The sequence below is a fragment of the Balaenoptera acutorostrata genome, chromosome 12, assembly GCF_949987535.1.
Source record: "Balaenoptera acutorostrata chromosome 12, mBalAcu1.1, whole genome shotgun sequence".
NCBI lineage: Eukaryota > Metazoa > Chordata > Mammalia > Artiodactyla > Balaenopteridae > Balaenoptera > Balaenoptera acutorostrata.
Window position 1 is genome coordinate 87,858,147 of NC_080075.1, and position 25,634 is coordinate 87,883,780.

At 54.6% G+C, this 25,634-nt stretch overlaps 1 protein-coding gene across 8 annotated transcripts in view; it reads right to left on the minus strand.

Moving 5' to 3' along the window:
* Nucleotides 1-666: 666 nt before the first annotated feature.
* Nucleotides 667-25,634, minus strand: part of ASAP2 (ArfGAP with SH3 domain, ankyrin repeat and PH domain 2) — a 161,237-nt gene continuing 136,269 nt past the window's right edge. For 2 of the 8 annotated variants that reach the window (XM_057558091.1, XM_057558088.1), the window contains 13 exons: nt 25,503-25,597; nt 20,147-20,336; nt 18,456-18,541; nt 16,469-16,584; nt 15,395-15,462; nt 14,105-14,218; nt 11,316-11,568; nt 8,748-8,882; nt 7,092-7,260; nt 5,146-5,195; nt 4,580-4,671; nt 4,011-4,133; nt 667-2,308 (listed from right to left, as the gene is read on the minus strand). In XM_057558091.1, the coding sequence (XP_057414074.1) occupies nt 2,234-2,308; nt 4,011-4,133; nt 4,580-4,671; nt 5,146-5,195; nt 7,092-7,260; nt 8,748-8,882; nt 11,316-11,568; nt 14,105-14,218; nt 15,395-15,462; nt 16,469-16,584; nt 18,456-18,541; nt 20,147-20,336; nt 25,503-25,597 (1,566 nt within the window). In that variant the 3' untranslated portion in view covers nt 667-2,233. Of the gene's footprint in view, nt 2,309-4,010; nt 4,134-4,182; nt 4,300-4,579; nt 4,672-5,145; nt 5,196-7,091; nt 7,261-8,747; nt 8,883-11,315; nt 11,569-14,104; nt 14,219-15,394; nt 15,463-16,468; nt 16,585-18,455; nt 18,542-20,146; nt 20,337-25,502; nt 25,598-25,634 lie in introns of those variants that run through there. The other 6 variants (XM_057558090.1, XM_057558089.1, XM_057558092.1 and 3 more) reach the window with 6 other exon arrangements.

Below are 25,634 nucleotides of genomic sequence, written 5' to 3' on the forward strand. Positions count from 1 at the left end.
CTGCACAATAGCACCACCAAATTGTAGATTGGAAAAGTATTTCCTAGATATTTATGTACCAGTGAACCTGACATATTAGTTTGGGACTGGTGTTCAAATGTTGATACGAATCAACTTTAATTCCTTATACAGCTGGCGCAAAGTAGTCAGAAGGCTGATTATAAGATACAGATGTGGGAGCGTTGTATTAAAATACACATATGAAGTGCACTGTGCAAAACATCTGTTTACTTTCTTAAATCTATGAGCGAATTAACTAAATGAAGGGTTCAAAAACAGAAATTAACAATTAGTGAAAACAGATGTAGTGCTTTTAAACTATTTTTTTTTTTTTTTTTTTTTTTTCTTATTTATTTATTTATTTATTTATTTATTTTTGGCTGTGTTGGGTCTTCGGTTCGTGCGAGGGCTTTCTCCAGTTGCGGCAAGCGGGGGCCACTCTTCATCGCGGTGCGGGGACCGCTCTTCATCGCGGTGCGCGGGCCTTTCTCTATCGCGGCCCCTCCCGTCGCGGGGCACAGGCTCCAGACGCGCAGGCTCAGCAATTGTGGCTCACGGGCCCAGCTGCTCCGTGGCATGTGGGATCTTCCCAGACCAGGGCTCGAACCCGTGTCCCCTGCATTAGCAGGCAGATTCTCAACCACTGCGCCACCAGGGAAGCCCTAGTGCTTTTAAAAAAGACTTTAATTACAGATCTAACACATTTTTACCCAGAACTTTGAAAGGCAAATTGCCTTACAACATCATAAAACATTCCAGTTTATTCTGTCTCCCTTTATAATAACAATGAAAAAATACAATGCAATTAAAAAAGAAAAAAAAAGCTCTATACTTACAAAAGTCTTGCATAATAAAGACAGGCTGCTTCAATCAAATGTACCATCATAACAAACACACTGACAGCATCGTCTCCTTGCTTTCCAAGCCTCTTCTTAAATTTACTCCTTCGCTTTTGGTAAAAATCTAAGTGGTCATCATATGCCTACTTATTCTCAAAGAGTGCCAAAATTTCCAATATACCTACCATGAATCTTACACAATTACTAAATAGAGGTATGATAGTCAAGTTCATTAAACTAATAAATTTTGATTTTATCATATACAACCTAATCCCCCCACCCCCAGTAGCTTAAGAATGATATGATGGACTTCAATAGTAAAACCGGGATGTTTGAGAGTATTTTATTACCTGGGACCTACAGATCTCTGATATGCTCTTGATTACAAACAAATGGACAGATTAAATTTCAAGACAGTGTAGCTACCATTCCTGTTGGTATATTATATAAATACAAGACACTAAACTGAGTGAACATTCTCTTGGGCTAGAAAGGGAAGGCAGTGGTACACTCGATAGGAAACAGCAAGTCTGTGGTAATATGGCGGGGGGGGGGGGGGTCGGTCTGCGCCACGGTACTCTAGCTGTGTGACGAGGGAGGCTCAGGAAGGCAAATCCCAAACACCTAAAGCATAGAAACTAAAGAACTGTTTCGCAGTCCATCACCCTTAGTTTTTAACCAGATTCAGGAAATGCAGTTAATATCATCTGGAACAGAATTAACTGCTGTGACATATGCCATAATAAACCATCTGTAGTCGGGTCAAGTAGGCTTGTTCACAACAGGTTACACACACATGCAGGATACACTGATAGTTGCAACCTCACACACCAGGGCTGGAAAGTACAATGCTTATGTATACATTTCCAATAAACATTGGGTGGATTTCAAAGGAAATCTTTAAAGAAAAAAAAGTCTTTAAAGGTGAACTGAAGCATTTTATGTAGAAAGTGCCGGCTGGCTATGGACTTTGAAAGCAACAATTTCCTGGCTTCCTAAAAAGAATAATTGTGCTAAAGGTCACGAACCCCAGAAGTGGGCCAAGAAAAGCAGGATGAATTTCTTTCCCACACTCAAAACATTTTTAGGTTCAACTAATGCTGTAGATTCAGAATCTTCATTATTTAGTTAAAATAACTTTTCAGTTCACCTTTTAGGAAATTCAGTTTTTCCTAATAAAAGTATAGCAATGTTTCATGAAAAACACAAATTATAAAAACAATTCATTGATATATATAAATTGCCTTTGAGTTTTTAAAGCAGAACAGTGGCCTTAGAGAAAGTGGGCTACCGTACAATACAATTCATGAAACAGGTTATCTGGCAAGAGTTTTGGTACCAATAATGAGACGAGATAACTTTTAGAAAAAGAAGTGTTTTTGTTCAGTAGCAATTTAGTCAGCAATAAAGTGCACAAATGACACAGGAAATGCTCCTTTGCGACTGGGATCTCCATCGATGTGGCCGATCTGAAATGAATAAGAGGTTATGTTTTGTTACATAAATTCCAAATGTTGGAAACTTTGAAGGGCATTACAGCATTTGGAGGAAAAAAAAAAAAAAGGCTTGTTTGGAAGAATCTCTTCTGGGAAAGAATTACTTGGGTACAACATCTAAACTGTTTTTCCTTTCGCTCCCGTCTCAAATAGTGCCGGCCTACTACCCGCAGGGACTCCTACCCGCGGGGAGTCGGTGTCTGCACACACGCCCCACCGCGGTCCTGGTGGTCTCGGGGGGCAGGCAGCACAGGATTAGACCACCACCCCGACCTCCCTTTTTGTTTGTTTGTTTGTTTTTTTAAACGGATGAAGAAACTGAATGTCAGAAGTCTGTGCGCTGCCAAGTCACAGAAAGTGGCAAATGTGAGTCGGCCCTATTTAAATGCAGTCAAAGCATTTAAGACTCCAATAAGTCCATTTACTTTTGCTCTGGGAAAATTACAAAAATTTTACCTCAAGTCTGATCTCAACGATGTAAATTAAGTAGTTAAATAAACATCTAAAGCAAAATCACCAAAATTTAAATTACTTGTGTGTGGGAGGGGGGACACCCTGAGATTACAGGCAGCATCTACTTTCTTTATAGCTTTCTGATTTTGCCACAGGTTTTGAAATGAACAGGTGTTTTCCAGACGCCTAAGCCTGGTGTCAGGCTGCAGCCCCATCCTTGTGGTGGGTTGTACACAAGTGTGGAGGCCAGACCTGCCTCAGGTCTCAGGGCCAGGCGGGCAGCGGGCGGGCAGAGCCCTGGATGGGCACCGAGGGGCACCGGGAGCTGCCGCCCCCTCTGCCACCCGTGGCATCGACTGCGCTGCGTGGAGCAAGGCTGATGGAGGAGGGAGCCCTGGACCCACAGGCACTTGAACCCCTCGAGGGGAGAGGCCACAAGAAGACCCCTGAGCCAGCCATGCCAGAGGCGGTGCCAGGCCCCGAGCTGGTTCTCACAGGCCCTGGAGAGAGAGCACACAGCTCGCCCAGGAGGGCGCCCGGCCAGGGTCTCTGACCGACACCCCTCGCCCTTGACAGAACGGAGCTGTCTCGTGAGTCCTGGCTACGCCCTGATGGCAACCGCGACCCATCTGATATCCGGGCTCAAGCCCCAGAGCTGGGCCGTTAGCGGCCCCCAGGTGGCAGACGCTGCCAGGCGTGCGGGAGCTGTTTACGCGACTGTCCAGTTTACGACAGCCACCTCTCCCCGGGGGCCGCCGTGCCGTCGCTGCAGCAGTGCCGTGTCACCGCCCCTTCTCAGACGAGGTGGCTGTGGCTTAGCAACACGACCTCCTTGCCCAAGGTCACCCAGCCTGACCTTGGCCGGGGCTGGACACTCAGGGTCATCAGGGGAAGCGCCACGCTCGTCCCATTCCAGCTCCCACCCGGATGCCACAGCTGGTTTCAGGACCAGCGCGACACCCCGCGACTCTGCCCTCCGGGTCAGCTCTCCCTCGGCGCCCCACTCCACCAAACCTGCAACGCCGGGCAGGAGGCACCACCGAGAAAGCCAAGGCCTCACCTCAAACCCTCAGGTGCGCCCTGCGAACTGCAGCCCACGTGGCCTGTCCGCCCTGACGAGGGAGGACCCCACTCAGAAGTGGGTCCACGGAAAGGGCAGCGGAGGCTCGTCAGGGGCACAGCGGGCCTCCCCCGGGAACAGACCTGCCAGGCCCCGACTCACCCACCACTCCTGGTCCTCCTCCCCGTCCACGATGATCACGTCCCCCTCGGAGAACGTCAGCTCGTCGGGATTGTCGGCCACGCAGTTGTACAGGGCTTTGACCCGCTTGGGCTTCAGCTTGGTCTGCGTCGAGGAGAAGAGGGCTCGGAGCTCAGTGTGCGGGGAAGCGTCTGCTCCAGGGCACAGAACTGGGCCACTTTGCTTCCAACTGGTCCCGAGGGCCGCCCGCAGGCCTGGGAGCCCATGGGTGTCAAGATGGGGCGGCTCAGTGTGGCTCGGGGCAGGGGGGCTTCCAGGAGGAGGCCAGCCGAGGGAAGAGAGCAGGGAGTGAGGTGGCCCGGTGCCTGGTGGGCACATGGGGGCCTGTCCTGGAGCCGCGAAGGGCCCAGCCCACTGGCTGTGGGCTCTGGGTTGCATCCTGCTCCGATCCGAAGGACCAGGTACCCAGGAAGAAGCCTCCCCCACCCCAACCAGCGGAAGAGGGAGAGTTTCCTCTGAGCCCTTGGACAATAAACCACCCACTCCTGGCCAGGGCAAAGAGGCAGAAAGGAAGGGGCTCGTCCGCTTACCGCCTGTGACTTCCTGGGCATGGGCGCCGGGGGCTGCGTGACCACGGCGTTGGACAGAGGACCCACAGCTTCTGTCCCAGAGAGATCCACTGCTTTAGGGCCAAAATGAATGGACTTCACAATACACCCCCTCAGTCAACACCACGAGATAGAAACGACATAAATGCCGTCTGTCATAGCCACAAGGCAACTTGCCTGAGATTTCCTAACTGCTGAGGGAAAGTCCCCTAAAGGCCAACGAACCCTGTGACTTCCATGCAACCTCCCTAGAGTGTGCCGGCCTGCAGGTGTCACAGAGTGAGGCAGACGCCACAACCTCCTCCACTGACTCCCAGACCCGGCCAGGGCTCCCCCCACCCCCGTCCCCATCGGCAGAGGGGAACAGGAATGCGGGGCGTGGGACAGAGCAGCCCCAGGAGCAGGGGTGCCGGAGGTTCTGCGAGGGCAGGGTGGCTGCCAGGGCAGGACAGCGGGCCTGACCCAGGGGTTCACCACAGCTGGAAACACCCTCCACTTTGCCCCCCAGACCCAGCAGAAAGTAACCCAGTTTCACATGGAATAATTACCAGGTCCTCTTGGCTGGCCTTTGTTGATCAGTGGGCTTGACTTGTCAGGCCTACAAAGAAGGGGAAAGTAGATTCACTGGTGCCCGAGGCCTGCAAGGCATGCTACCGCTCCGCCTCACTCCCTTTTCTAAAGGACCTGTGTTCAAGTTGAAAGTGGTTGAGCTGATTTTATCAACTGCCATCCAACTACCTCTTTTTTTTTGGAATAAGTAAGAATGAGAGGTCCAGAGGGCAGTGCTAGATCGAAGGTTCCCGATTCCCAAACCAGGCTCCTCCTGAAGCTCTCCTGTCCTGTGTGAGCCCGCTGCCGATGCCCCGGGTCTGGGCTGGAAACTGGGCACCACCAACCAGCTCTAGCCGTGATGCGCTCCATCCCCTCCCCGTGCGGCCCGGGTCTCTTCCCATGTCAGGCGGGGCAGTATCAACCCCAGGGCCCTGGTGGCTCTGCCAGGACCTGCCCAAGCACCACTGGCCCGCGTTATCCATGCCTCTGTACTCTGTGATCCCTGCTGCCCATAACCGCCGTGACTGACATGGCTCAGCACCCCCTGCCCCGTGAACCCCGGGCCCGGCACGTCCCAGCACCGCAGGAAGGGACACGCAGGTAAGGGAGCCGGCTCCCAGGGCTGGCAGACAGCGGTCTGTTAACTCAGGCTTGCCGGGTGGGCCTGGATAAATGGGTTTCTGTGAGTCGGCATTCCCACCTGCAAAAGGTGTGACACCAGTTCTGTCAACTCTCCAAGTAAGGACAAGTGACAAGAATGTCTGATGAGCCGAGAGAGGAGCCCTATTCCAGTTCTCTGCGCAGAGCCAGGCCCACAACTGGGGCTTGACATGTGATGGGAGGGGATGGAGGGCAGAAGAGGCGGACGGGGACAAGCAAGGGACGAAAGGTTCTCCACACACACGTGTGTGTGTGTCCCTAGTTCTGACCACTCAGAGGGCCTGCCTGGGTGCAGTGACACTCCAACAGCAAAGAAGACACTAAAAGCACCCAGATCTTGGCTTCTAAATATCATTTCCACTAAAAAGGACCCATTTTTCCACCATAAAGATCCAGACTGAGAGCCACGAACTGGATCCCTCTGTAGTAAAGGACGGCATTTAGACACGTGGCAAAACTTGGAGTCTGAGTTTTGGAAGGTAGCATCCACGTTAATCTCCTGATTTTGCTGGTTGTATTTTTTTTATTATAGTTTTAGACTTTATTTATTTATTTATTTTTGGCTGTGTTGGGTCTTCGGTTCGTGCGAGGGCTTTCTCCAGTTGCGGCAAGCGGGGGCCACTCTTCATCGCGGTGCGGGGACCGCTCTTCATCGCGGTGCGCGGGCCTCTCTCTATCGCGGCCCCTCCCGTTGTGGGGCACAGGCTCCAGACGCGCAGGCTCAGCAATTGTGGCTCACGGGCCCAGCTGCTCCGTGGCATGTGGGATCTTCCCAGACCAGGGCTCGAACCCGTGTCCCCTGCATTAGCAGGCAGATTCTCAACCACTGCGCCACCAGGGAAGCCCGCTGGTTGTATTTTGTTTATGCAGGAGAATGTCCTTATTTGTAGGAAATACATGCCCCGCACTGCAGAGGGTCCATGTAGTCGAGATAACCCTGTGAGTGACCAACAAATAAGACCTAGAGGCCTCGTGTCTTGAGGACTTTAACTCCCCAAATCCTAGTGTCTGTACTGAACAGAAATCTAAATTCATCATGTGCATATAAAATGTACATCGGTATGAAATTTTTGCAGTTTAAACATTCTTATTTTTTAGACACCTGAAGCATAACCACTTAGTTATGTAACACTTGACCTTAGGGGTCACAGTAGTAGAAACGTGGAAGGTTTCAAACGTTCAGAGAAATCTCAGCAGGTGAAGTTACGGGGCTGATGCCCCTGGGAAGCAAGGATGGCCGACCTGGCCCGGCGCGAGGGGGACGCGGAAGAGCGGCGGTTACCCGGGAGCAGGCCTCCTCTGGGGCAGGCGGCTGGGCAGCTGCGGCGGCAGCGGCGGCGGGGCTTTGCCGGGCAGGAGCCCGGGCTGCGCCGGCTTGCTCTGCTGGCTCAAGGCCTCCAGCACGCTGGGCGTTTTTGCTACCGGAGGGGGCGGCGTGGGAGCCAGGGGGTCTGCGGAGAGAGGAAAGGAGAGAAACGCAGAGGGTCACACTTCAGGCGCCCCCTCCCAGCCTTCTCACCCGAGGCTCTTGAGATAAGGGCTTCCTTTTTCCCTCCCCTACCTCATAAGGAAAAAACCTACTTTCATTGACGATTTTCAGAAAACAGTGCTGGCGGGGAGTCTTTCCGAGCCTCAAGTTGGGACTAAACTGCCTCGATGAGCCTGGGAGTATTTTCTCAGCTAGAAGCCCCCGTGGGAAGCCAGCCCCCTGTGGGTTTCCGCCCTCCACGGGGACCTGGAGAAGCGGCAGCAGGAGGCCCGGCCTGGGTCTGGCGCGGTCCTGCCCCGGGGCGCCCCCAATGCCGCTGGCCGCGGCCGGTCAGTCTGAGGGAAGGCTGCGAAGAACTAGCTGGAAAGGCTCCCGGTCCGCGAGGGGCAGCGGGACGAGTTGTATCACTCTCTACGTTTCACAGGTGAGGAGGCCGCTGCTTTCCCCAAGCGCACGGCCGGCGAGGCAGGGAGCCGGGCCTTGAGCCCACACCTCCCCCCGTTTCCCCGACCAACAGCAGCTCCCACCCCAACGTCCAGCGTTCGCGTCCCGCGGTCGCTGCGGAACCGGCGACCTGCCCCGGGCCTGGACGCTGACGCCCAAGGAGCCGGCAGCTCCTCTCTCCCAGGACAGCGGGCGCGGGGAGCCGGCTGACCAGGGAGGGATCGGTTTAATCCTTCTTTCCTTTTGTCATTCTTCTCTCCTTTTTCTGCTTTAAAGGGAAAGTCAAAAGGCAGACTCCAGCATGCAGATCTACAGCCCCGGGGACGCCAGACTGCGAGTGTGAAAGTGGGCTTCTGAGACCCGCTGGGTGCCCCCCAGGACCCGGCCCCGTGCCATCTGACTTGGGCGTGCCGGAGCTGGGTGCCCCCCGCCCCAGCGTCCGGAAGACCCCGTGCCCGCTCCGCCTCCAGTGCGCGTACGACACCGACTGCAGCCAGGGCTGGGCTTCTCCCCTCTTAACTCCGGGTAAGGAAACCGGGGGACCAGCGAAACCCTCAGCGCCCTCAAAGCACCCCCCGACCCTGCGATGCCGGAGCCCCACCCTCCTACAGCGTCCAGGCCTCGCCCCACCCCCCCGGGTGCTGAGACTCCCACGGACATGTGACACTGAAGGGCAGAGCACAGACCAGATTATAATCCACAGGAACACACCCCAGCATCGAGAACCACCCAACGGCCAAAGGCAGCCCCGAGGCCAATGTGTGAGAGACAGAAATGCTGCTGAAGTGCTCGGGAGACAGAGCAGGAGAGTGAAGGGCCCCGTGCGGTGTGAGACAGACAGGAGTCTGCCGCTGGGGGGCAGCGGCCGCAGGGCTGGGGCCACGGAAGAGCCACAGGCCCCCAGGCAGCGCCGGGCGGCCGGCAGCGGGCGGCTGCCGAGAGACCCCCCAGCCATCCAGCTGCACAAAGCCCAACAGCAAGAAAGGAAAAAGGAAAAAAACGTACTGGTAGATGTCACGCGGAGAGGGGGCAGCGGTGGATGGACAGCTGGCGGATCTGACGAAGATCGCTGCCGGCTTACACTGTCCACACTTACAGAGTTTGTCTTCCACAGGGCGTTAGCGGAGGAGGCTGGCTGAACTGCACACACACGCACATGCACACACACGCACGTGTACACGCAGGCATGCAAACGCACACACGCACACGCACGAGCACAGAACAAAAACAGAAACAGAACACTGCATTATTGATCCTCTCCCCTATAAAATGGTACACATGACCCTTCTAGAAGAGCACTAAGGCCACAAACAGGACGCTGATTTAAAAAAAATTCTTGTTTCTGGTATCTGGAAGACAGATAACCAACACACACCGAACCAACGATGCTCCGGGGAGAATTCCCAGTTGGTCTTCTCTATCTTACCTACTTTATTTCTCATATTTAAACACGTTTGAAGAGGGAAACGATGACCACAGTGACCCTCCTGCGCTCGCGGACAGGACGTCTGCTTGTCTCTACCCATCTTGGTCCTCCCTGTGGGGTCACCGCCTCGCACGGGGGGCACCCGTCCTCAGACAGAGCACGTGGAGAGGAGGGTGCAAATCAAAGACATCTGGTGAAGGGCAAACTTATTTCTGGCCGGAAGTCGGCTCAGGTGACACACCAGGGAGATGGCACTGCCCTGGTCGCACCCTTCCTCCGCCCACAGAGCTCCTCCTCACGGAGCTGCACCTGCTCGAGCTGCACCTGCTCGGGGCACAGGCACGGCCGTGCCTGAGGCTGGGCCTGGAGATGAAAGCAGGCCGCACCGCACAGGGCCCAGCCGGGGCCAGCGGGCGCCTTCAGACGTCTGCCGTGGACAATGTCCTCCTCGATGCCGGGCCCGAGACATCAGCCCCGTCCTACTTGTTGGGTGGTGACTCCTCGTGGATCGAGGGTGGAACAGACGGAGAACAAAGATACCCTTTGGGGGGCTGGCAGGGATGAAGGGCGATCTCCGTCACCAAAGGAAGAGACGGAGCTAACGGTGGGAGTGGCAGAAAGAAATGAGGGAAAAAAACCCCGAACTTTCTCATCCTAAGATTTTAAGAAAGCAAGAAATAGAGGTGAACAGCTTTCTATTCTTCTTATATGACCCAACAGAGCAAAATAAAATCTTTCCTAACATGACACACACAGTCAGTAAAAGTCACTAATGGGGTGGAGATGAACACAGGCACCGGGATCTGGGGGGGAGGCAACGAGACGCACCCACAAGGCCCCAGCCACCGCAGCGGCCCCCGCCCGCCCGGGCCCCTCGCAGCTGGGGGATGTGACCTCCTTCCTTGCTGAGGGATCTTCCGGTCAGGCCTGGGTGCCCTGGAGGAATGGGCTCTGCAGGAGGTGAGCGGGCGGGTTTCAGGGGTCTGCCCGTGCAGCGTGGGTCTGCTCCTAAGGCGTGTGGCTCGGTGACCCAGACAAGAGGCTCATCAGCCTTCTCCGCCTCCCTGAGCGCTGGGGGCAGAGCCGTGGGGGAGGGACTGCAATACACTCAGGGCAGCGGGGGGGCGGCGGTGGGCACAGCCACCCCACACCGTGAGCACAGACCCCACAGGACGGCAGACGTGGGCACCCCTCCCTCCCAGGGCTCGCAGCACCACCGTCACACACCTACACGCCCCTGCCGGAGAGCAGCTCCCGCACAAATGCAATTTGGGACTTACTTTTGGGACCACCATTGGCCTACAGCAGCTGTGGGCCCAGACGTCACGCCCCATGGAGGCTCCTGCCTCCCGTCCCCTGGGAAGCCCTCTGGAGGCCCCAGCCCAGATCTGGCCTGGCTACTTGTGGGACCTGCCTTCAGGAAGCATCATGGCCAGTGGGCCTTCAGTGCTGGGAAAATTACTAAACTTGAGGGGGCTTAAGTTTCCATTTTTATAAAAACAAAAAACAGCATCTGTTGAGTCAAACTCACTGTGCTGTGACAGAGCGACTGAGGTTAGCACAGGAAGCTTTGGCACTTAAGGCGCTGGTAGGACCCTCGGGGACTGTTTCGTATTTTTACAGTTAGGCTGAGCACCGTTTCCCAAATTAGCATCTCTTTATCCTTTATTTCATGGGGATCACAGAGATAGGAAATAATCGGATGCCACAAGCTGGCCGAGTACAGGTAGGAGAAAGATAAAAAGGGAAAGAATGAAGGCAAAGGGAGGGGTAATGAGGGGCGGACCGCAAAGAGAAAAGGACCGGGAAGAAGGTCTGCAGGGAAACATCCAGGGACCAGCAGCAGGTGCTGACCCCTCCTCCTCAGGCCTACCCTGGTGGCGCCCCTGCGTCCCTCGAGTCACACGTGCCACACCCCTGCCCAGAATGGGAATGAAGTCAAGACACTCTACCACCATCCCAAGAATGACGGAGTTCTTTTAGGAAGCAAACAACATAAGTACAAAACAAAGGACCCCAAATGAAAAAACATGTCCTGAAGCTGGCCCACACGTTAGCTAGCCGGGGGGCAAAGCAACTACAGCTTCCCCAAAGCAAAATCCCAACGACACCGCTCGTGTGTGCAGGGGCTACCAACAGCTCAGTACCTTTGGCAACGTTCCGCGGGGGCAGTGGGGGAGCACTGACGGTGCTGGGGGCCGCAGGCTGGGTGGGCGGTGGGCTGCCGCTCAGGATGGCCCCGTATGTCTCGTTCTGCAAGATGCTGGGCACGAAGCCCCTCTGCTTGTCTTTGGCCAGGCTGGCGGCGTCTCTGGCCAGAGATGCGGCGTTGGGCTGCAACTGGCCGGAGCCCAGCTGGTAGAAGCTGACGGGCCGGTCTTCTCGCCGACTGGGGCTGGGCTGCGGGGGTAGTGGGCAGAGGTGTGTGAGATACAGACGCGCTGACCTCCTGGTCGCAGCGACTGACATACTGGGTACAGCCGCAGGTACAGCAGTCTAATACCTGGGCACGGTGCACTTTTACTGTTACATGACAGCCGCAAAACCTAAAACTCACTCTCGTCAGGTCCCTTAACGGAAACACACCCATGAAAAAAAGCCATGATTTACAAAAACTTACAATTAATTCTTCATTCTGGGAAGAATTTAAAATATAAGCTATTTCATCTTTACCATCCAGAGTTATCTCAGCCTAGCTCTGTAGTTCACTGCCTGTCCCCTCCATAAACATCCTTCTCTGACGGCAGAACAGTGCAGCTGCCCTAGGCACGCACAGCCACAGCTGATCCCCAACAGCTACACGGCCGATTCGGGGGAGGTCAACGTCTTCTTCCCGTAGGAACTGGAACTCTTAAGAGTCCTCTAACCCAGGGGTCAGCAAATCACAGCCCATGGGGCCACCACCTGTTTTTATAAAGTTTTATTAGAAAGCAGTCATGGGGCTTCCCTGGTGGCGCAGTGGTTGAGAGTCTGCCTGCCAATGCAGGGGACACGGGTTCGAGCCCTGGTCTGGGAAGATCCCACATGCCGCGGAGCGACTAAGCCCGTGAGCCACAATTGCTGAGCCTGCGCGTCTGGAGCCTGTGCTCCGCAACAAGAGAGGCCGCGATAGTGAGAGGCCCGCGCACCGCGATGAAGAGTGGCCCCCACTTGCCGCAACTAGAGAAAGCCCTCGCACAGAAACGAAGACCCAGCACAGCCAAAAATAAATAAATAAATAAAAATTAAAAAAAAAAAAAAAAAAAAAAAAGAAAGCAGTCATGCCCGTCATTTGCATATTGTCTATGGCTGCTGTCAAGCCACCCTGGCAGACCTGAGGAGTTGCAACAAAGCCTAAAACGTCTATTATCTGGCCCTTTACGAGCCTGCTGACCCCTGCTCCACCCGAAAGTCATGTGCATGGAAACACGGACGTGAGTAAATTAGATGGAACTCATATTTCAAAGTCAGCTTCGTTATAATAGCTGTGATCTTGAGCAAACTAACCTTCCTGATCCTACTTCTCATCTGATAAGTGGGTCTAACTTTATTTTTTTATTTTTATTTTTTGGTCTCGCCACGTGGCATGCGGGATCTCAGTTCCCCGACCACGGATTGAACCTGGGCCCTTGGCAGTGAGTGTGGAGTCCTAACCACTGGACCGCCAGGGAATTCCCTAGTGGGTCTAACTTTAACTGCCAGCACAGTGCCCGGAGCTTAGCAGGTATCAGTATCGGCAGTCACCCCCTCCTCCCCTCACGGGGCCACCCGCCCGGTCAAGGCTCTGGCCAACCAACGGCTCACGCCCAGCTCCAGTACGAGGAGCTCAATGGCCAGTGGCTCTTCATGCACAGTTTAAATTCCAACAAAGCCCATGGCTGTGTGAACCTCCACACCCACCGCTCTCTGCTGAAGGGGTGGGGACGAGTGTCAGCGCCGCGGCCGGGCTTTCACTGGGTCCACGGCACCTGCCGAGTCACTGCCTGCACGACCCCGGGAATGTGACATGTGCCTGACCAAGAGGCACTCGCTCCAGGGCAGGTGTTTCAAACCTTCTCCCCTTTTAAAGGCAAATCTAAGTGTGAAATAGCCAGCTCCCCTCACTTTGATACTGTTTTACAGCTAACTCGGAAATTTCTTATTCCAAGAAACCATAAGTAAGGATATTAACTGCTCCATAAACCGGAATAGTCCAATAGGTTTCGGAAATGCCATATATAAATAATCAGATGTCAATACACATCAGGACATTAAAATCCTACAGTAAAAATTAAAACGTTACACCTGGCTTTCCCACTAATTTCACAGCAGCTAGGCGTATGGGCTTTGGAGTCAGTCTTCCTGGGTCTGACTCTGAGCCTCGTGTGAAGGTGGCAACCTTCCAGGGGTGCCCTCAAGTGCTCAAGACAGAGCATCATGAGGAGAGGCTGGACCAGGAGGCAAGAGCCCCAGGTTGGTCTCCAAATACTGGCTTCACTGTGGCCAAGACATCCCCTCTCTTGAGGCCTGAATGACCCCATCTAATAAAGGAATGAGTTGGACCCAATGATCTCTAAGGGTCAGTGATTTCAGTGAAGGTTTTAAAGATCAACTAGGTGAATATGATCACTGCTCCTGAGGGAACCTGACTCTTCATCACATTATCCACAGTGAGAGAGCTCCCTCTAAAATCCCCTAGAATCCAAGGCTCTCCATATCTTTCCTTCATATCAGAAGGTGAGAAGCTGCCTCTGATTACATAATTATCGTTCGTTTACAGTCACGTCTGTAGGAGCTGGGAGACAGGAGGCAGTTATGGGAAGGGTAAAACCACCAACCTAGCGAGATCACTGGAAGCAAAAAGTAAACTGTATTTCCTTTTCTACAAACAGCTCTCTACCCTAATTACAGGCCAGGACCCACACCGCTCTGAAGGACGCTGTTCATAACACTTAGCGTTTCACAGGCTGACACAGACCTGCAGCTTCTCATCCACGTCGTCATCGCTCTCATCCAGGTCTTCATGGAGCAGTCGCCATTCATACTCGACATGAACGTGAGAATTAAACCTTCCAGATAAGGCCTGGGTCAGCTGAGAACAACAAAGCACTGTCGGTGACGCTGCTCGTATACTCGGCCTTGTAAAGCGGGTGTCCACCAAGATGGCCAAGAGGTAGCGGGCAGGGAGCCTGCACCCCAGTGTGAGGCTGGCTTATCCAATTCGCTGCGTCTCAGGTCAAGCCCCCACTCCCTAATCCACAGATAACCTTGAAGCTCAAACCCGACAACTCCCATTTAGTGCTTTGTAAGCTGCAAAGTTGCAGCACGCAGCCAAGGGGTGTCTGAGATCTAAAGGGTGACGGTCAGCCTGCAGGTACCCACAACTGCACATGGGAGCATCTCAATCTGAGGAGAAGAAACGCGTCCACTAACTGTTAACCCCGCTTTTCCTGACCAGCACGAGAGAATGGAGCCCTGCGGAAAATGACGTGAATGACCAGCTTCTCAATTCTCTCCAGGAAGGTAGATAGCTGGTTCCATTCTAGGTGCACAGGGGAGAAGTTAATCCATTAGATAAATGGGTGCCTTAGCACATTAGGGTCTGACTTTTCTCCGAAGCCAGACAGTAGCCATGTGGTCTTGGGCGAGTCACTTAACCCTTCCGTACCTGTCTCCTCATCTGTAAAATGGGGTAACAGCAGGCACCTATTAATTAATGCTTTACGGTAATTATCAAGATTAAACGAGTTACTGGACATGAAGTGCTGAGGATAACACCTGTTAGCAGTCCTGCAGCTCTGCAGCACCGACTGTTAATGCGTCATGGACTGAGCACTTACTCTGTGCCCACTGCTCTGCAGAGTTCAACAACGATTCCCCCAAAAACCTGCGAACTGGTACGCCTGGCCCCCCCTTCACACACAAGGCAACAGCGGAGAGAGCTGGCACGACCTTCCCAAGTCGCAGCGGTGGAGCCCCCTGTAAACCCGGCCTGGCTGACTCAGAGGGGCCTCGGCGCCACTCACCCCAGACAAAGCCAGGGCTGCCGTCACCATGTCCCACCAGCACAGACTGGCTCGTGTTCCGAGTGTCACCAGGAGGGGGATGGTCACCTCCTCTCTAAGGGGCCCCAGGACACTCTCTCCGAGCCGTCCCCCCTAGGCCACTGGGATCTGCTCAGGACCCTCCCACAGGCTCCGCGAGAGCCCTCCCCAGGGAGCAGCGCCCCCAACCGCACCTTGTCCAGGCCGGCGGGCGGGACACTCACCAGCTCCTCACAGCGCTCGTGCCTGAGGCGCCTGGCAATGTCCAGCGGCGTCTCTCCTGACTCGTTAGCTAAGAGGCGGGGGGACGAACAGACGTGTTACGGCAAAAGCAAGCAGAGGTCTGACACGGAGAGGCAATTAAAAAGAGACCCAGTGAAGCAGCACCAAACGGAACCGAGCACGACTAATGAAATCCAGCTAGTTTGCCCCAGTCGGTGCTGAACTGCCCTGAAATCGTACAGAACTGCAGCAGTGTGCAGTCGGTAAGGTTTTATACGACGAGGTTTGAGCTAATCTAACGAAGATAAAACCACTGAAGTAGCCAACTAATGTAAATAAATATCCAAGGTTTAAGTCGTTGAATAAAGCAGTTCATGGTAATTCTCCAACCAAAAGCACTGCTAATCTAGTTCCAGGCATCTGACTGTAGAAGACTTTACACCTCCTTTCAAGCAGTCTGAAGATTTGGAATTGTGTATTTTCTTCTAAATGAGCCTCAGTCAATGAGATTTGATGATTAATTAAAAAAGAAAAAAAGCCAACTTGGCTCGCAAGCAGGCACGTGCCTTCTTCCTGCTCTTGGCTCTCTGTTTAACAGTTCTTCAAAAGCTCCACCTCAGGACACCGTCACAGCCGGACACCCTCGGCCTAGACTGCACCTGGCTGGCTACAGGTCAGGGTCCCCCAGGGGAGGAAGGGGTGAAGGCCAAGCAGACGCGGGTCCCTCGTGGAGGAGGCCTGGTGCCAGTGAACGGAGGGGCAGTGAACAGTGACGCTCACCAGTAAACGTGCCCCCCCCAGAGCCAGTGAGGGGCTCGGCATGATCCCAGGTGGGGGTCATGAACAGGAGGGCGAGACGCCCAAACCTGGTCAGGTCACCTGGGTACCAGCGACAGCTGCAGGGCCATCCTCTGCCTCTCAGAAAATGCCTGCACTTGGCGGCAAGCCTACAAGACAGCAGAGGGAGACTGCTGATGAGCACACGGCCACAGCAGCCTTGCAGGGCGGGACCGACTCCCCAGCTCTGCCCAGAGCCCCGCGCCAGGAACTGCATGGGGCGGTGGGGGGAGGCTCACCGATGCCGATGGAGGCCTTGCCGCGCAGCAGCAGCTTGAGGCACTCGGCGCTGTCCGTCAGGCAGCAGTAGTGCAGGGCCGTGCTGCCCTTGCCCGTCTGTTTGTCCAGGTTCCCACTGGCAGGGACGGACACAGAGAAAGGGAACGGTGAGTCACAGGCCAGAGGACTGGGGCTGCCCGGCAGGGACTTCAGCTCTGCCAGGGGAGCTTGAAAGCGGCCATAGACAACATGCGAACGATGGGCATGGCTGCTTTCCTTCCCCGGGAGAGGCAGCCAGAACTCAGGTTCACGGAGGGCAGGCTTTCTCTCAATCCTCCTCCAGGGTGGGGGGCCCACAGCACCAGCCCTGCCTGTGGGCAGGAGGAGGCCTTGGCTTTAGGCCATCGGGGAATAAACAACAATGGCAGAGCCGCCAGAAAGGGAGCAAGGCACCTGTGCCCACCTGAGCGGGGGCACGGGCAGGTGAACCTGGCACCCTTCCCGCTTCACTGGCAGTGCCCGTCTGGGCCTTAGGAAGCCTGCGTGACTTGTCCAGTCTGTCCCACACAGAAGGACGGGGTGAGCTTTTCTCATCTTACTAACAACACTCTTGCCAGGAAGGGGAAACGCCGCTCTTCCAAAGTTTGGAGTCCCCAGGCTCCTCTGAGCTGCCCTGAAAACAGGCTACGGGGGAACCGTGAGGAGACCACAGAGATTCTTCCAACACAAAACAAAACCAGGAGATCCCAGGACAAGCCACTCAGCCCACTGGTGGAGGTGGCCCTGGGCCTGTTCTGAGCTGGACAGTGGGCTCTGCCCTGGACAGACATGTGGGAACAGGAGCGTGACCACCAGGAGGTGATGCCCGCAGCTCCCATCAGGGGGAAACCAGCTACACGTACTCCTCCCTCCCGCCCTCCCTTTCTTTTTTAAAGCAGCTACGTTTTCAGTGTAAAAAAGGAGCCGCGCTTCTGATCTCCCCTCTACTCCTGCTGTCCTCCTCCCATTCTGGAAGAAAAGCAGCCAGGATTCCCCTTCTCCTGCCCCCGAGAATGTGCACTGAGGGGGATGGCCCCTGCCACGCTGCTGGCCCTGGGACAGCCTTCAGGCTCCATCAGAGGACAGGGCGGTCCGAGCAGCTTCCCCCCGGCATCCAGGGAACTCCCGGCTCCTGGGGAAGCAGCTGCCTCCCAAGCTCCTCTGCCTCTGGCCATTTCTTCTTCTGAAGACAGCCGGGAATGGCAGAAGACACAAAATGCAAAATCTCCCCTTGCTTCTGCACTTTGGAATCTCCTATTCCATCTGAAGCCAATTCCTGTGGCTTTTAACCAGCACCGCCCCCTCCAGCACCCGCCCACCCAAGCCAGGACCAGGCAGTCAGGATGCTCCTTGACGGGGCTTCACCACTGGCCTTCGGCTGCCAGGCAGGCCCCGCACCAAGCGAGGCAGAACGTACCAAATGGGACTACTGGGGCCAGGGAAACCGTCCGTGCATGTCCTCTCTAAAGTCAACTTCTAATTAAAAATAACACCTTTTCCAACCACGCAAAACGCCCACAACCCCGTGTTGCGGTTTACAACCTCAGCTCGGCCAGCGGCTGGAGGAGGATCTCTGCTTCCTGCTTCCCTCTCCCCCTGCTCAGGGTGCCCCGTCTGGACCTCGTGGGACCCGCACCTCACGGGACAAGCAAAGGGGTGGTCGTGGGGGTCACAGACAGAGGCTGCTTTGCTGGGGCTCAGAATTCAGCAGGCCTATCGACGGGGCGTCTCCCTGAGTCCCAGACACTAGAGGCGGGACCTCGCAGACCCCAGGAGGGGGCTTTATTAGGATTGCATCGAAACACCCCACACCTGGCAGCACTGCCCCTGGCCCATGGTTCCTGTTCAGACCCGGGGAAATGCCAGCATCTTGGCCACACAACTGAAGCAATGGGGCAACCCTTGGCTCCATTCTCAGAAACACCAAGGAACGAAATCAAACACCTTCCCTGATTTTAGAACGCCTACCTGTTCTGGACTAAAAAGTCTACAATGTGAAGAGAAGTCCGGTCCACGGATCTGACGGCAAGGTGGAGGGCCGTTTCATCCAGCTCCTGAAGACCAAGCAGAAACATTCCAAAATTCCAAGGGGAGCATTCAATTCTGTGTCCCACACGAGAAAAACTGTGTATTTCTCTTCCAAAAGCCTCTAAATCTTTCCTTTGAAAAACGTTACCTCTAAGATACCAAGGGCCTCTTTAATCTCCATGGCAAACTCTGCCCCTGGGAACCTGCAATTTAGAAACTGGTCCTATTCCTCCTTACTCCACAGGAAATAATGAGGAATTCAGGGGTTTCACGGCAAAGTCCTCTCGATCTTTCTGCCCTCATCCCTGCATCTCAACATGAGGTGTTGCCTGTAAGAGGGGGGTCTCCGTTCAGACTCCAGGAGGGTTCCCCGGGCTCTTATACCTGCTCCCTGGGTAAATATAAATGTATCCCTTAAACGCCGGGTTAAATTTTTTCGTTCTGTACTTACAGATGACGCCATCAATGCTAAAACCCGGACTGCCTTCAGCTCCTACTAACTGGCACGTGGCCACCCCTGCCTCCTCCGAAGTAAGTTCTGGCCGGTGGGAGAGAGGAATCGCGAATGAAGGCTGTTTCAGGTAGGGGGGTGGGAGGGAGCGAATGAAGGCTGTTTCAGGTAGGGGGGTGGGAGGGAGCGAATGAAGGCTGTTTCAGGTAGGGGGGTGGGAGGGAGCTGGAGGCCAAGGGAAGATCCAGGTAGCGGGGAAGGTGGGGCGGGGGGAGACAACACACCCCCGGCCCCTCCAGCTCAGCTGGCCCGGCCACCCCCTCCTCCTCGGCTGCAGCGCAGCTCTGAGCTGAGCACACGCGGCCCTGGGCACCCAGGCTGCAGTTCCCCATCTTACTCTCGAACACTGAACATTACGGCTCCGTACAACGCGCTCAGCTGCTAAGGGTGGCCCAGTCCCATGCGCCTTTATTCTGAGGGTAAGGAGGGCCCAGGGGGCTGTGAGTGTGCGTCCACGAGGGTAAGGAGCGCCCAGGGGGCTGTGTGTGTGCATCCACAAGGGTAAGGAGGGCCCAGAGGGCTGTGAGTGTGCGTCCACGAGGGTAAGGAGGGCCCAGGGGGCTGTGTGCGTCCACGAGGGTAAGGAGGGCCCAGGGGGCTGTGAGTGTGCGTCCACGAGGGTAAGGAGGGCCCAGGGAGCTGTGAGTGTGCATCCAAGAGCACACCCGTGGAAGAGAATTAGGACACACGGGCCGTAACACTGGTGGTTTCCTGCAGACGGATCCCGACGGTGAGACCCCACCCTCTTGGCCCAGTTCCCCCAGGGAGGAGGGCAAGGGGAGCAGGCTGGACAGCGGCGCACCAGGCCTGGTCCAAGCTCTCCTTCCCGGTGTGGCCTCGGGAGCTGCAGCCGAGGCTTGGCTGAGGCGCTAGTGCGGCTCTCGGAAGACAGAAGGAGGCGCTTAGGCCTCTGAGAAGGTGCTCCTTCCCCCAGGGATGGACCTTCTTTCCAGAGCTGCCATTACAGTTTTGGTTTAAGAATCACCACTAATTTCCTCCCCCAGGACCCACTGCCTCTTCTTTCAGAGTCACACGACTTTGTCAGCATTTCTGATGACACTGCCTTGCCACTCCCCGCCCTCTCACCCTTTCTTTTCTGTTTTTACAGGTCTTTTCTTACATGTCCATTGGCCAGTGGGATTTTTTCTGTAAGATCCACACCATCAGCGTATGCTTGGAGTAATCCAAAAATATCTCTTGTTTTGACGGCCTCACAAAGGCTGTGAAGTTTTGCCGCATTATCCGCGTGTCTTTTCCTTGCGTACTTCCTCTCAATGTACTTGGCAGTAATGTAGTCCTTTCTTGCATTCCTGAAATCAAACATAATTGCCTCGTAAATGATTAAGGGCCTCTATTCAAACAGATCCAACATCCATTCATCTATAACTACTTAAAAAAAAATCCTGTTCCACCCTCCCCGTAATAAGCAGCTCCGGCAGAAAGACACGAAGCAGGAAGTGGGCGCTGTGTGGCTCTCCCTCGGCACCTGCGTTCACTCAGCCTCCAGGCGCTTTCAAGAGGCCGGAAACCCTCCAGCTGCCAAGACAAGTGGCATCAAGGCCCGGGTCTAAGGGCTAAGCGGCCGGTCACAGGGCTGGCAGCCCTCATGGGAAGCCTGTCTTCCTGTTTGCGGGCACCGTGCCTGGCAGACAGGCTCACCCCACACCTGACGAACCAAACGAACTGTCCATCTTCGTGGTCTATTTCCTGGCCTTCACGCGGCCTTGTGTGTGCAGACCCCGCCTCTCAAAGGAGCTCGGAGTGGCAGCAACTCCAGGGAAGCCAAAGAAGCCCGGGCTCAAATCCTGCCCCACCACAGACTGACGTGCGACCCTGGGCAAGTATGTGACCTCAAGTCTTCTTATCTGTCAAATGCACACAGCCTGTGAGAAGTGCATGAGCTGACACGTTTGCTGCACTCACGGCAGGTCCTTAGGGCCTCGGAAAGTACCAATGAACTTGAAAGACAGAGAGCAAGGAAAACAGCAGCTCCTGGTCCAGAGGACTCAGCATTTTGCTCCAAGGACTTTAACAAACAGCAGCAGCAACAATAAAAAATGTAGACACGATTTTTGAGGGACAGTAAACACTAATTACTTCAAGTGACAATCGAGTCAGAAGTTCCAAGAAACGACCCAGTGTCCATCAGCTGATGAACAGGTAAACACAATGTGGTGTCCATACAATGGAATACGATTCAGCCACAAAAGGAAGGAAGCACTGACACAGCCCATGATGTGGATGAAGCCTGAAAACGTTAAGTTACATGAAAGAAGCCAAACACTAAAGACCACACATTGTGTGATCCCATTTACTGAAATGCCCAGAACAGGCAAATCTGTAGACAGGTAAGCAGTTGCCCAGGGCTGGGAGGAGTGAGAGGACAGAGTCGGGGATGGCTAACAGGTATGGGGGTTCGTTCTGGGGTGATAAAAATGTTCGAAAATTGCTTGTGGTGATGGATGCACAGCTGTGAATATACTGAAAGCCAGTAAATTGTACATTAAATGGGTGAATTGTATGGTATGTGAGTTACATTTCAACAAAGCTCTTAAAAAAAAAAGAATGTCAGGGAAAACCAAATTCCAAATACAAAAACCTAACTTTAGCCAATAGAGCTACCAGGGATATAGGAAGAATGACATGACAGGACTAAGCCTCCTGCTTCTTTTGTCCCCTTTCTGGAAAGTGCGAGGTGCACTGGAATTTCACAAGGCCAGGCAGGGGAGGCTGAACTAGAAGAAAGGGCCTGGGTCCCCCCCCACCCCCGAGGCTGGTGCTCAGCTCTGAGAGCGCACAGTCACTCGGGCCTGGCTCTCGGTCACAGGGCCGGATCTCAGCCCGCCCCCCCCCGCCCCCCCCCGGTGACTTTGGGCTGGCTGCTCAACCTCCGTATCATGAGCACGGCTGCTTGCAGGGCTTTGCAGGATTAGATGAGATGGCGCACTGAGGCCTTTAGCCCAGGGTTTCGGATGCAATTACTGTGGCAGCACAGAATGAAGAGGGGCTGGTGGTGGCCCAGGCGGGTGGGACCCACCAGCTCTTCTCGGCTGGGGCACCGCCCACTCCCACCCTGCCACCAGGGCTGCACCCACCACACCTGCTTCCACTTCCATCAGGGGCCCAGCCCCCCACGTCAACCCACCAGGCTTCAGGAGCGGGCAGGTCAACTCCAGGCTCCCAGGGCGGCAAACACCACTCCGACTGCCGCACCCGGTAAACCCACTGCCTGGGTGATTATAAACGCAGCCTCGCGTGAGCCGTGCTGGTGGACTTCACACATCACCCCACACGTGGACAGCTGCTGCGGGCTTACAGGTCGCACCGAGGTGTGCTGTCCATCTGACCCTCACGCCAGTGCTGTGAATGCGAGCCCGTCCCCTCCAGCAGCCGGACAGCTCTGGGGGCTGCCCTGCTTTGCTGGGCTGCGCTCTCCTTCCAGGGGCTCCCAGCCGGTGTGACGCTCAGGCTGCTGCTTGGTTCCCATCTGGGGCTGACAACTGACAACCTGTCTGATGAAACTCTATGGGTCCCTTCTGATGGGCAGTGGGGCTGGTGGACGTGTGTCATGGTTTAGGCGGCTCCAGTAATCACTGTGGGACAGTCAGAAAGGGGCTAGAGATAAACTGGACGCTTTACTTTTTAAATGTATTATCCACTTGTCCAGGGCTCTGGGTCCTGTCCCCTGAAGGTCGTCCCTCCACAAGCTCAGGTACAGGTCTGTTCTGGGTGACACCATGCCCCATGGTTTCGTGGAGGGAGTTCACTCTGCCGGAGCGATTCCCCCACCCCCTCTTTTTTTGGGAAAGGCTAAGGCTTTTGGAGAAAAGGGAATGAACTTAATATAAGAATGCATTTGGCATTCGTGTTCAGAGAGAGGGGCTTCTCATACTCCCGAAGGACAGGGCGTGCACGAGGGCCCTAAAGCACAGGAGAGAAACAGTTCTGGCCTCTGGAAGCAGACGCAAACCTGGCTGCCCACCCCTGCCCGCCTACGTATATCTCTCAACACCCCCCAAATCCACCTGAGGAGTCACAGGCCACGAGACGGTCTTTGGCTGCCCTTTCAACAAATTTATCTGCAGATGGTGTGTTGCTCTGAGATAAAGCCAGATTTACTTTAATCTGGAAGTAAAATATTAGCTTATTTAAGTAGCCACAGAGCTAGGACTTCACCTCTGACTCGTTGACTCATTATATATGTATTTCCCACCACAAGCAACATATTGTGGTGGGAAATACAAAAACGAGTAAGATGCAATTTATTAGAAAAATATGTGTAAATACCTCAGTACAATGTAAAGTGGGATGAACTGCTTTAAAACAGAACTAAATGCTATAGGAGCACAGGAGCCCAGTGACTGATTTCAGCTGAGGAGATATCAAAGTAGGTGGCATTTTGCCATCACATTGGTCAACTGCTCTCATTTTGGAAAAACAAGAGGGGGAGGAGTAAACGTCCTTTTCATTTGTGCCAAGGCTGGGGGGCGGGGAGGGGCCTCAATGCAGATGGAAAGTTTATATCCAAGAGTCGCAAGCAGACGGTATTCATTTTTTTAGAATCATCTTGCCCCACAGTAAACAAATTATCTGCTTTTATAAAGTGCCCCTGGTACTTGGAAGAAATTAGTTACCATATACTTTGTCCAAAGTTGATCAGTATTACAGCATTTCGGGAGACCAGTCCCTTCACTGCGAGAGCAGGTGTCCGTTAGACAGTAAGTAAAGTGCCACAGTGGGCCACGATGTTTTCTGTCCTAAACAGATCTTCTCGTATCCCAGGAAGAGTCAGCTCTCCTTGGGGTGACTCTCCAACTGCCACCTGCCCCGAGAGGACGCTAACTTTTCAGGGCACGTGGAATCAGCGCCCGGCACATGTGCTGCCCCACTGCCCACGCCCACGGTGAGCAAGCAGGGCTGCCGACACCAACCCAGTACAAGAGGCGTGACCGCCTCACCCCCTTTGCACGTCCCAGCGACTCTGCGAGGTGGGGACGGCTGTACCTCTGTTTCTCTTAGAGGAAAAGGGCTCAGAGAGGTTGACGAACCTGCCCAGGTCCCGCGATTGGGAAGGATGCAGCTTGCTGTGTTCCGTGCTGCCTCTCCAGGTCTGGGTAAGGATACAGATTTGGAACTCGGATCCTCATCAAGGGAGGACGATCACTTTATGAGCCCTGTGCCTGGAATCTAACATCGCACCTCATCCAGTCTCAAGGAAACGTTTCATCACTGACATGTGCTCCAGGGCCCGAACGTGAACTGACTCTCACCCAGCACCAACGCACGCTCACCTCAGACGCAGACATCTGGGAGGCTGCGGAACGCACACGGTACCTGCTGCTCCCTTTAGTTTGTCTAAGCTCCCTCACCGTATTAAGTCGCCTCACCCAAGCGCAGAGGAACACAGATCCCGTGACCTCAGCTTCCAGAGACCGGCCCCCTACAAAATGTTTCTGCAAAGGGCCGGGAACCACACCTGTCTGCCACGCTCTCCCAGCCACTGCTCTTCCCCGTCCTCGCCCGAGCCCAGGGGGAGCCCTGCTGGCACTTCCATCTCAGGCTGTTCCCAGGGAAAGGCTGTCCTGGTGAATGAATTTTCTCCTCTCCCTCATCACCTATTTCTCACTTTGCCTCCCCTGCCCAAACCCTCTGACCCAGGCTCGCCACTCAAATGCTGTTCCTCTGGACTGGCCTGCTCCCTCCCGCCCCGTCTGCCTCACCTGCATGGCACTACAGCGGGCAAACCATTCTGCCCTCCTGCAGCAGACAGGCCCCGAGCAGGGCTGCAGTCTAAGGGGGCAGGCCGGGCACTGCCCTGACCAGCTCGCTGGTCTCCCGTCCGCCTCCCTCTCAAGGACCAGCGTGATCTGGGTGATTTATGATTTATTTGATTAGACGGGCAGAAGTACCCTCGTGGTCAGCTCTGCCTCAGCGGGCCAGCTGGACGCGTGATGAGGCACGAAAGCTTCTTGATCAGGTTGTGTGCCCACAGTAAAACAGAAACAAAGAAAAGCTTTTTGAAGGAAGCAACACCCTCGACATTTGCACTGGGAAAGAGAACGAGACATAATCATGTATCCAGGACAACCGACCCTCCCCGCGGCTCAGAATTCACACTGAGAGAAGGCAGGTGGGAGAGCGACTGACTCCCCTGCCCTGAGGCAGAAGCGAGGTGGTGCCCACACACCACCAGCAGAGGGCGCCACTCAGGACTCCCCCCCAGCCCCTGCCCCCTGGCAAATCCGCTTTCCTCTGGCTCCTAAGAAAAGCTGCCAGACCAAATTTCTACTTGGACATCCAAAAAGGTTAAAGTGACTTTATAAACAACATAGGCTGATTTCTTCCTTAAAGAAGCAACAATCGATGCACCCAAGCTTGTTTATTCCCCTGCCTCGGGCGGGCGGGGGGGGGGGGCGGTGCCCGGGGACAAGGCCAACCTTTGCTCAGAAAGCGAGAGCAGCCAGCCTCATACTTACATGTCACTGCTCGGGTTGGGTTTGATTGAGTCCTCAGCTGGAAGGCAACACTCCATAACCTCATTGAAGCCTGCATTCCCAATATTCTTGGCAAGCTGCAAAAACAAAAGTCTATTTCAGGGTACTCAATTA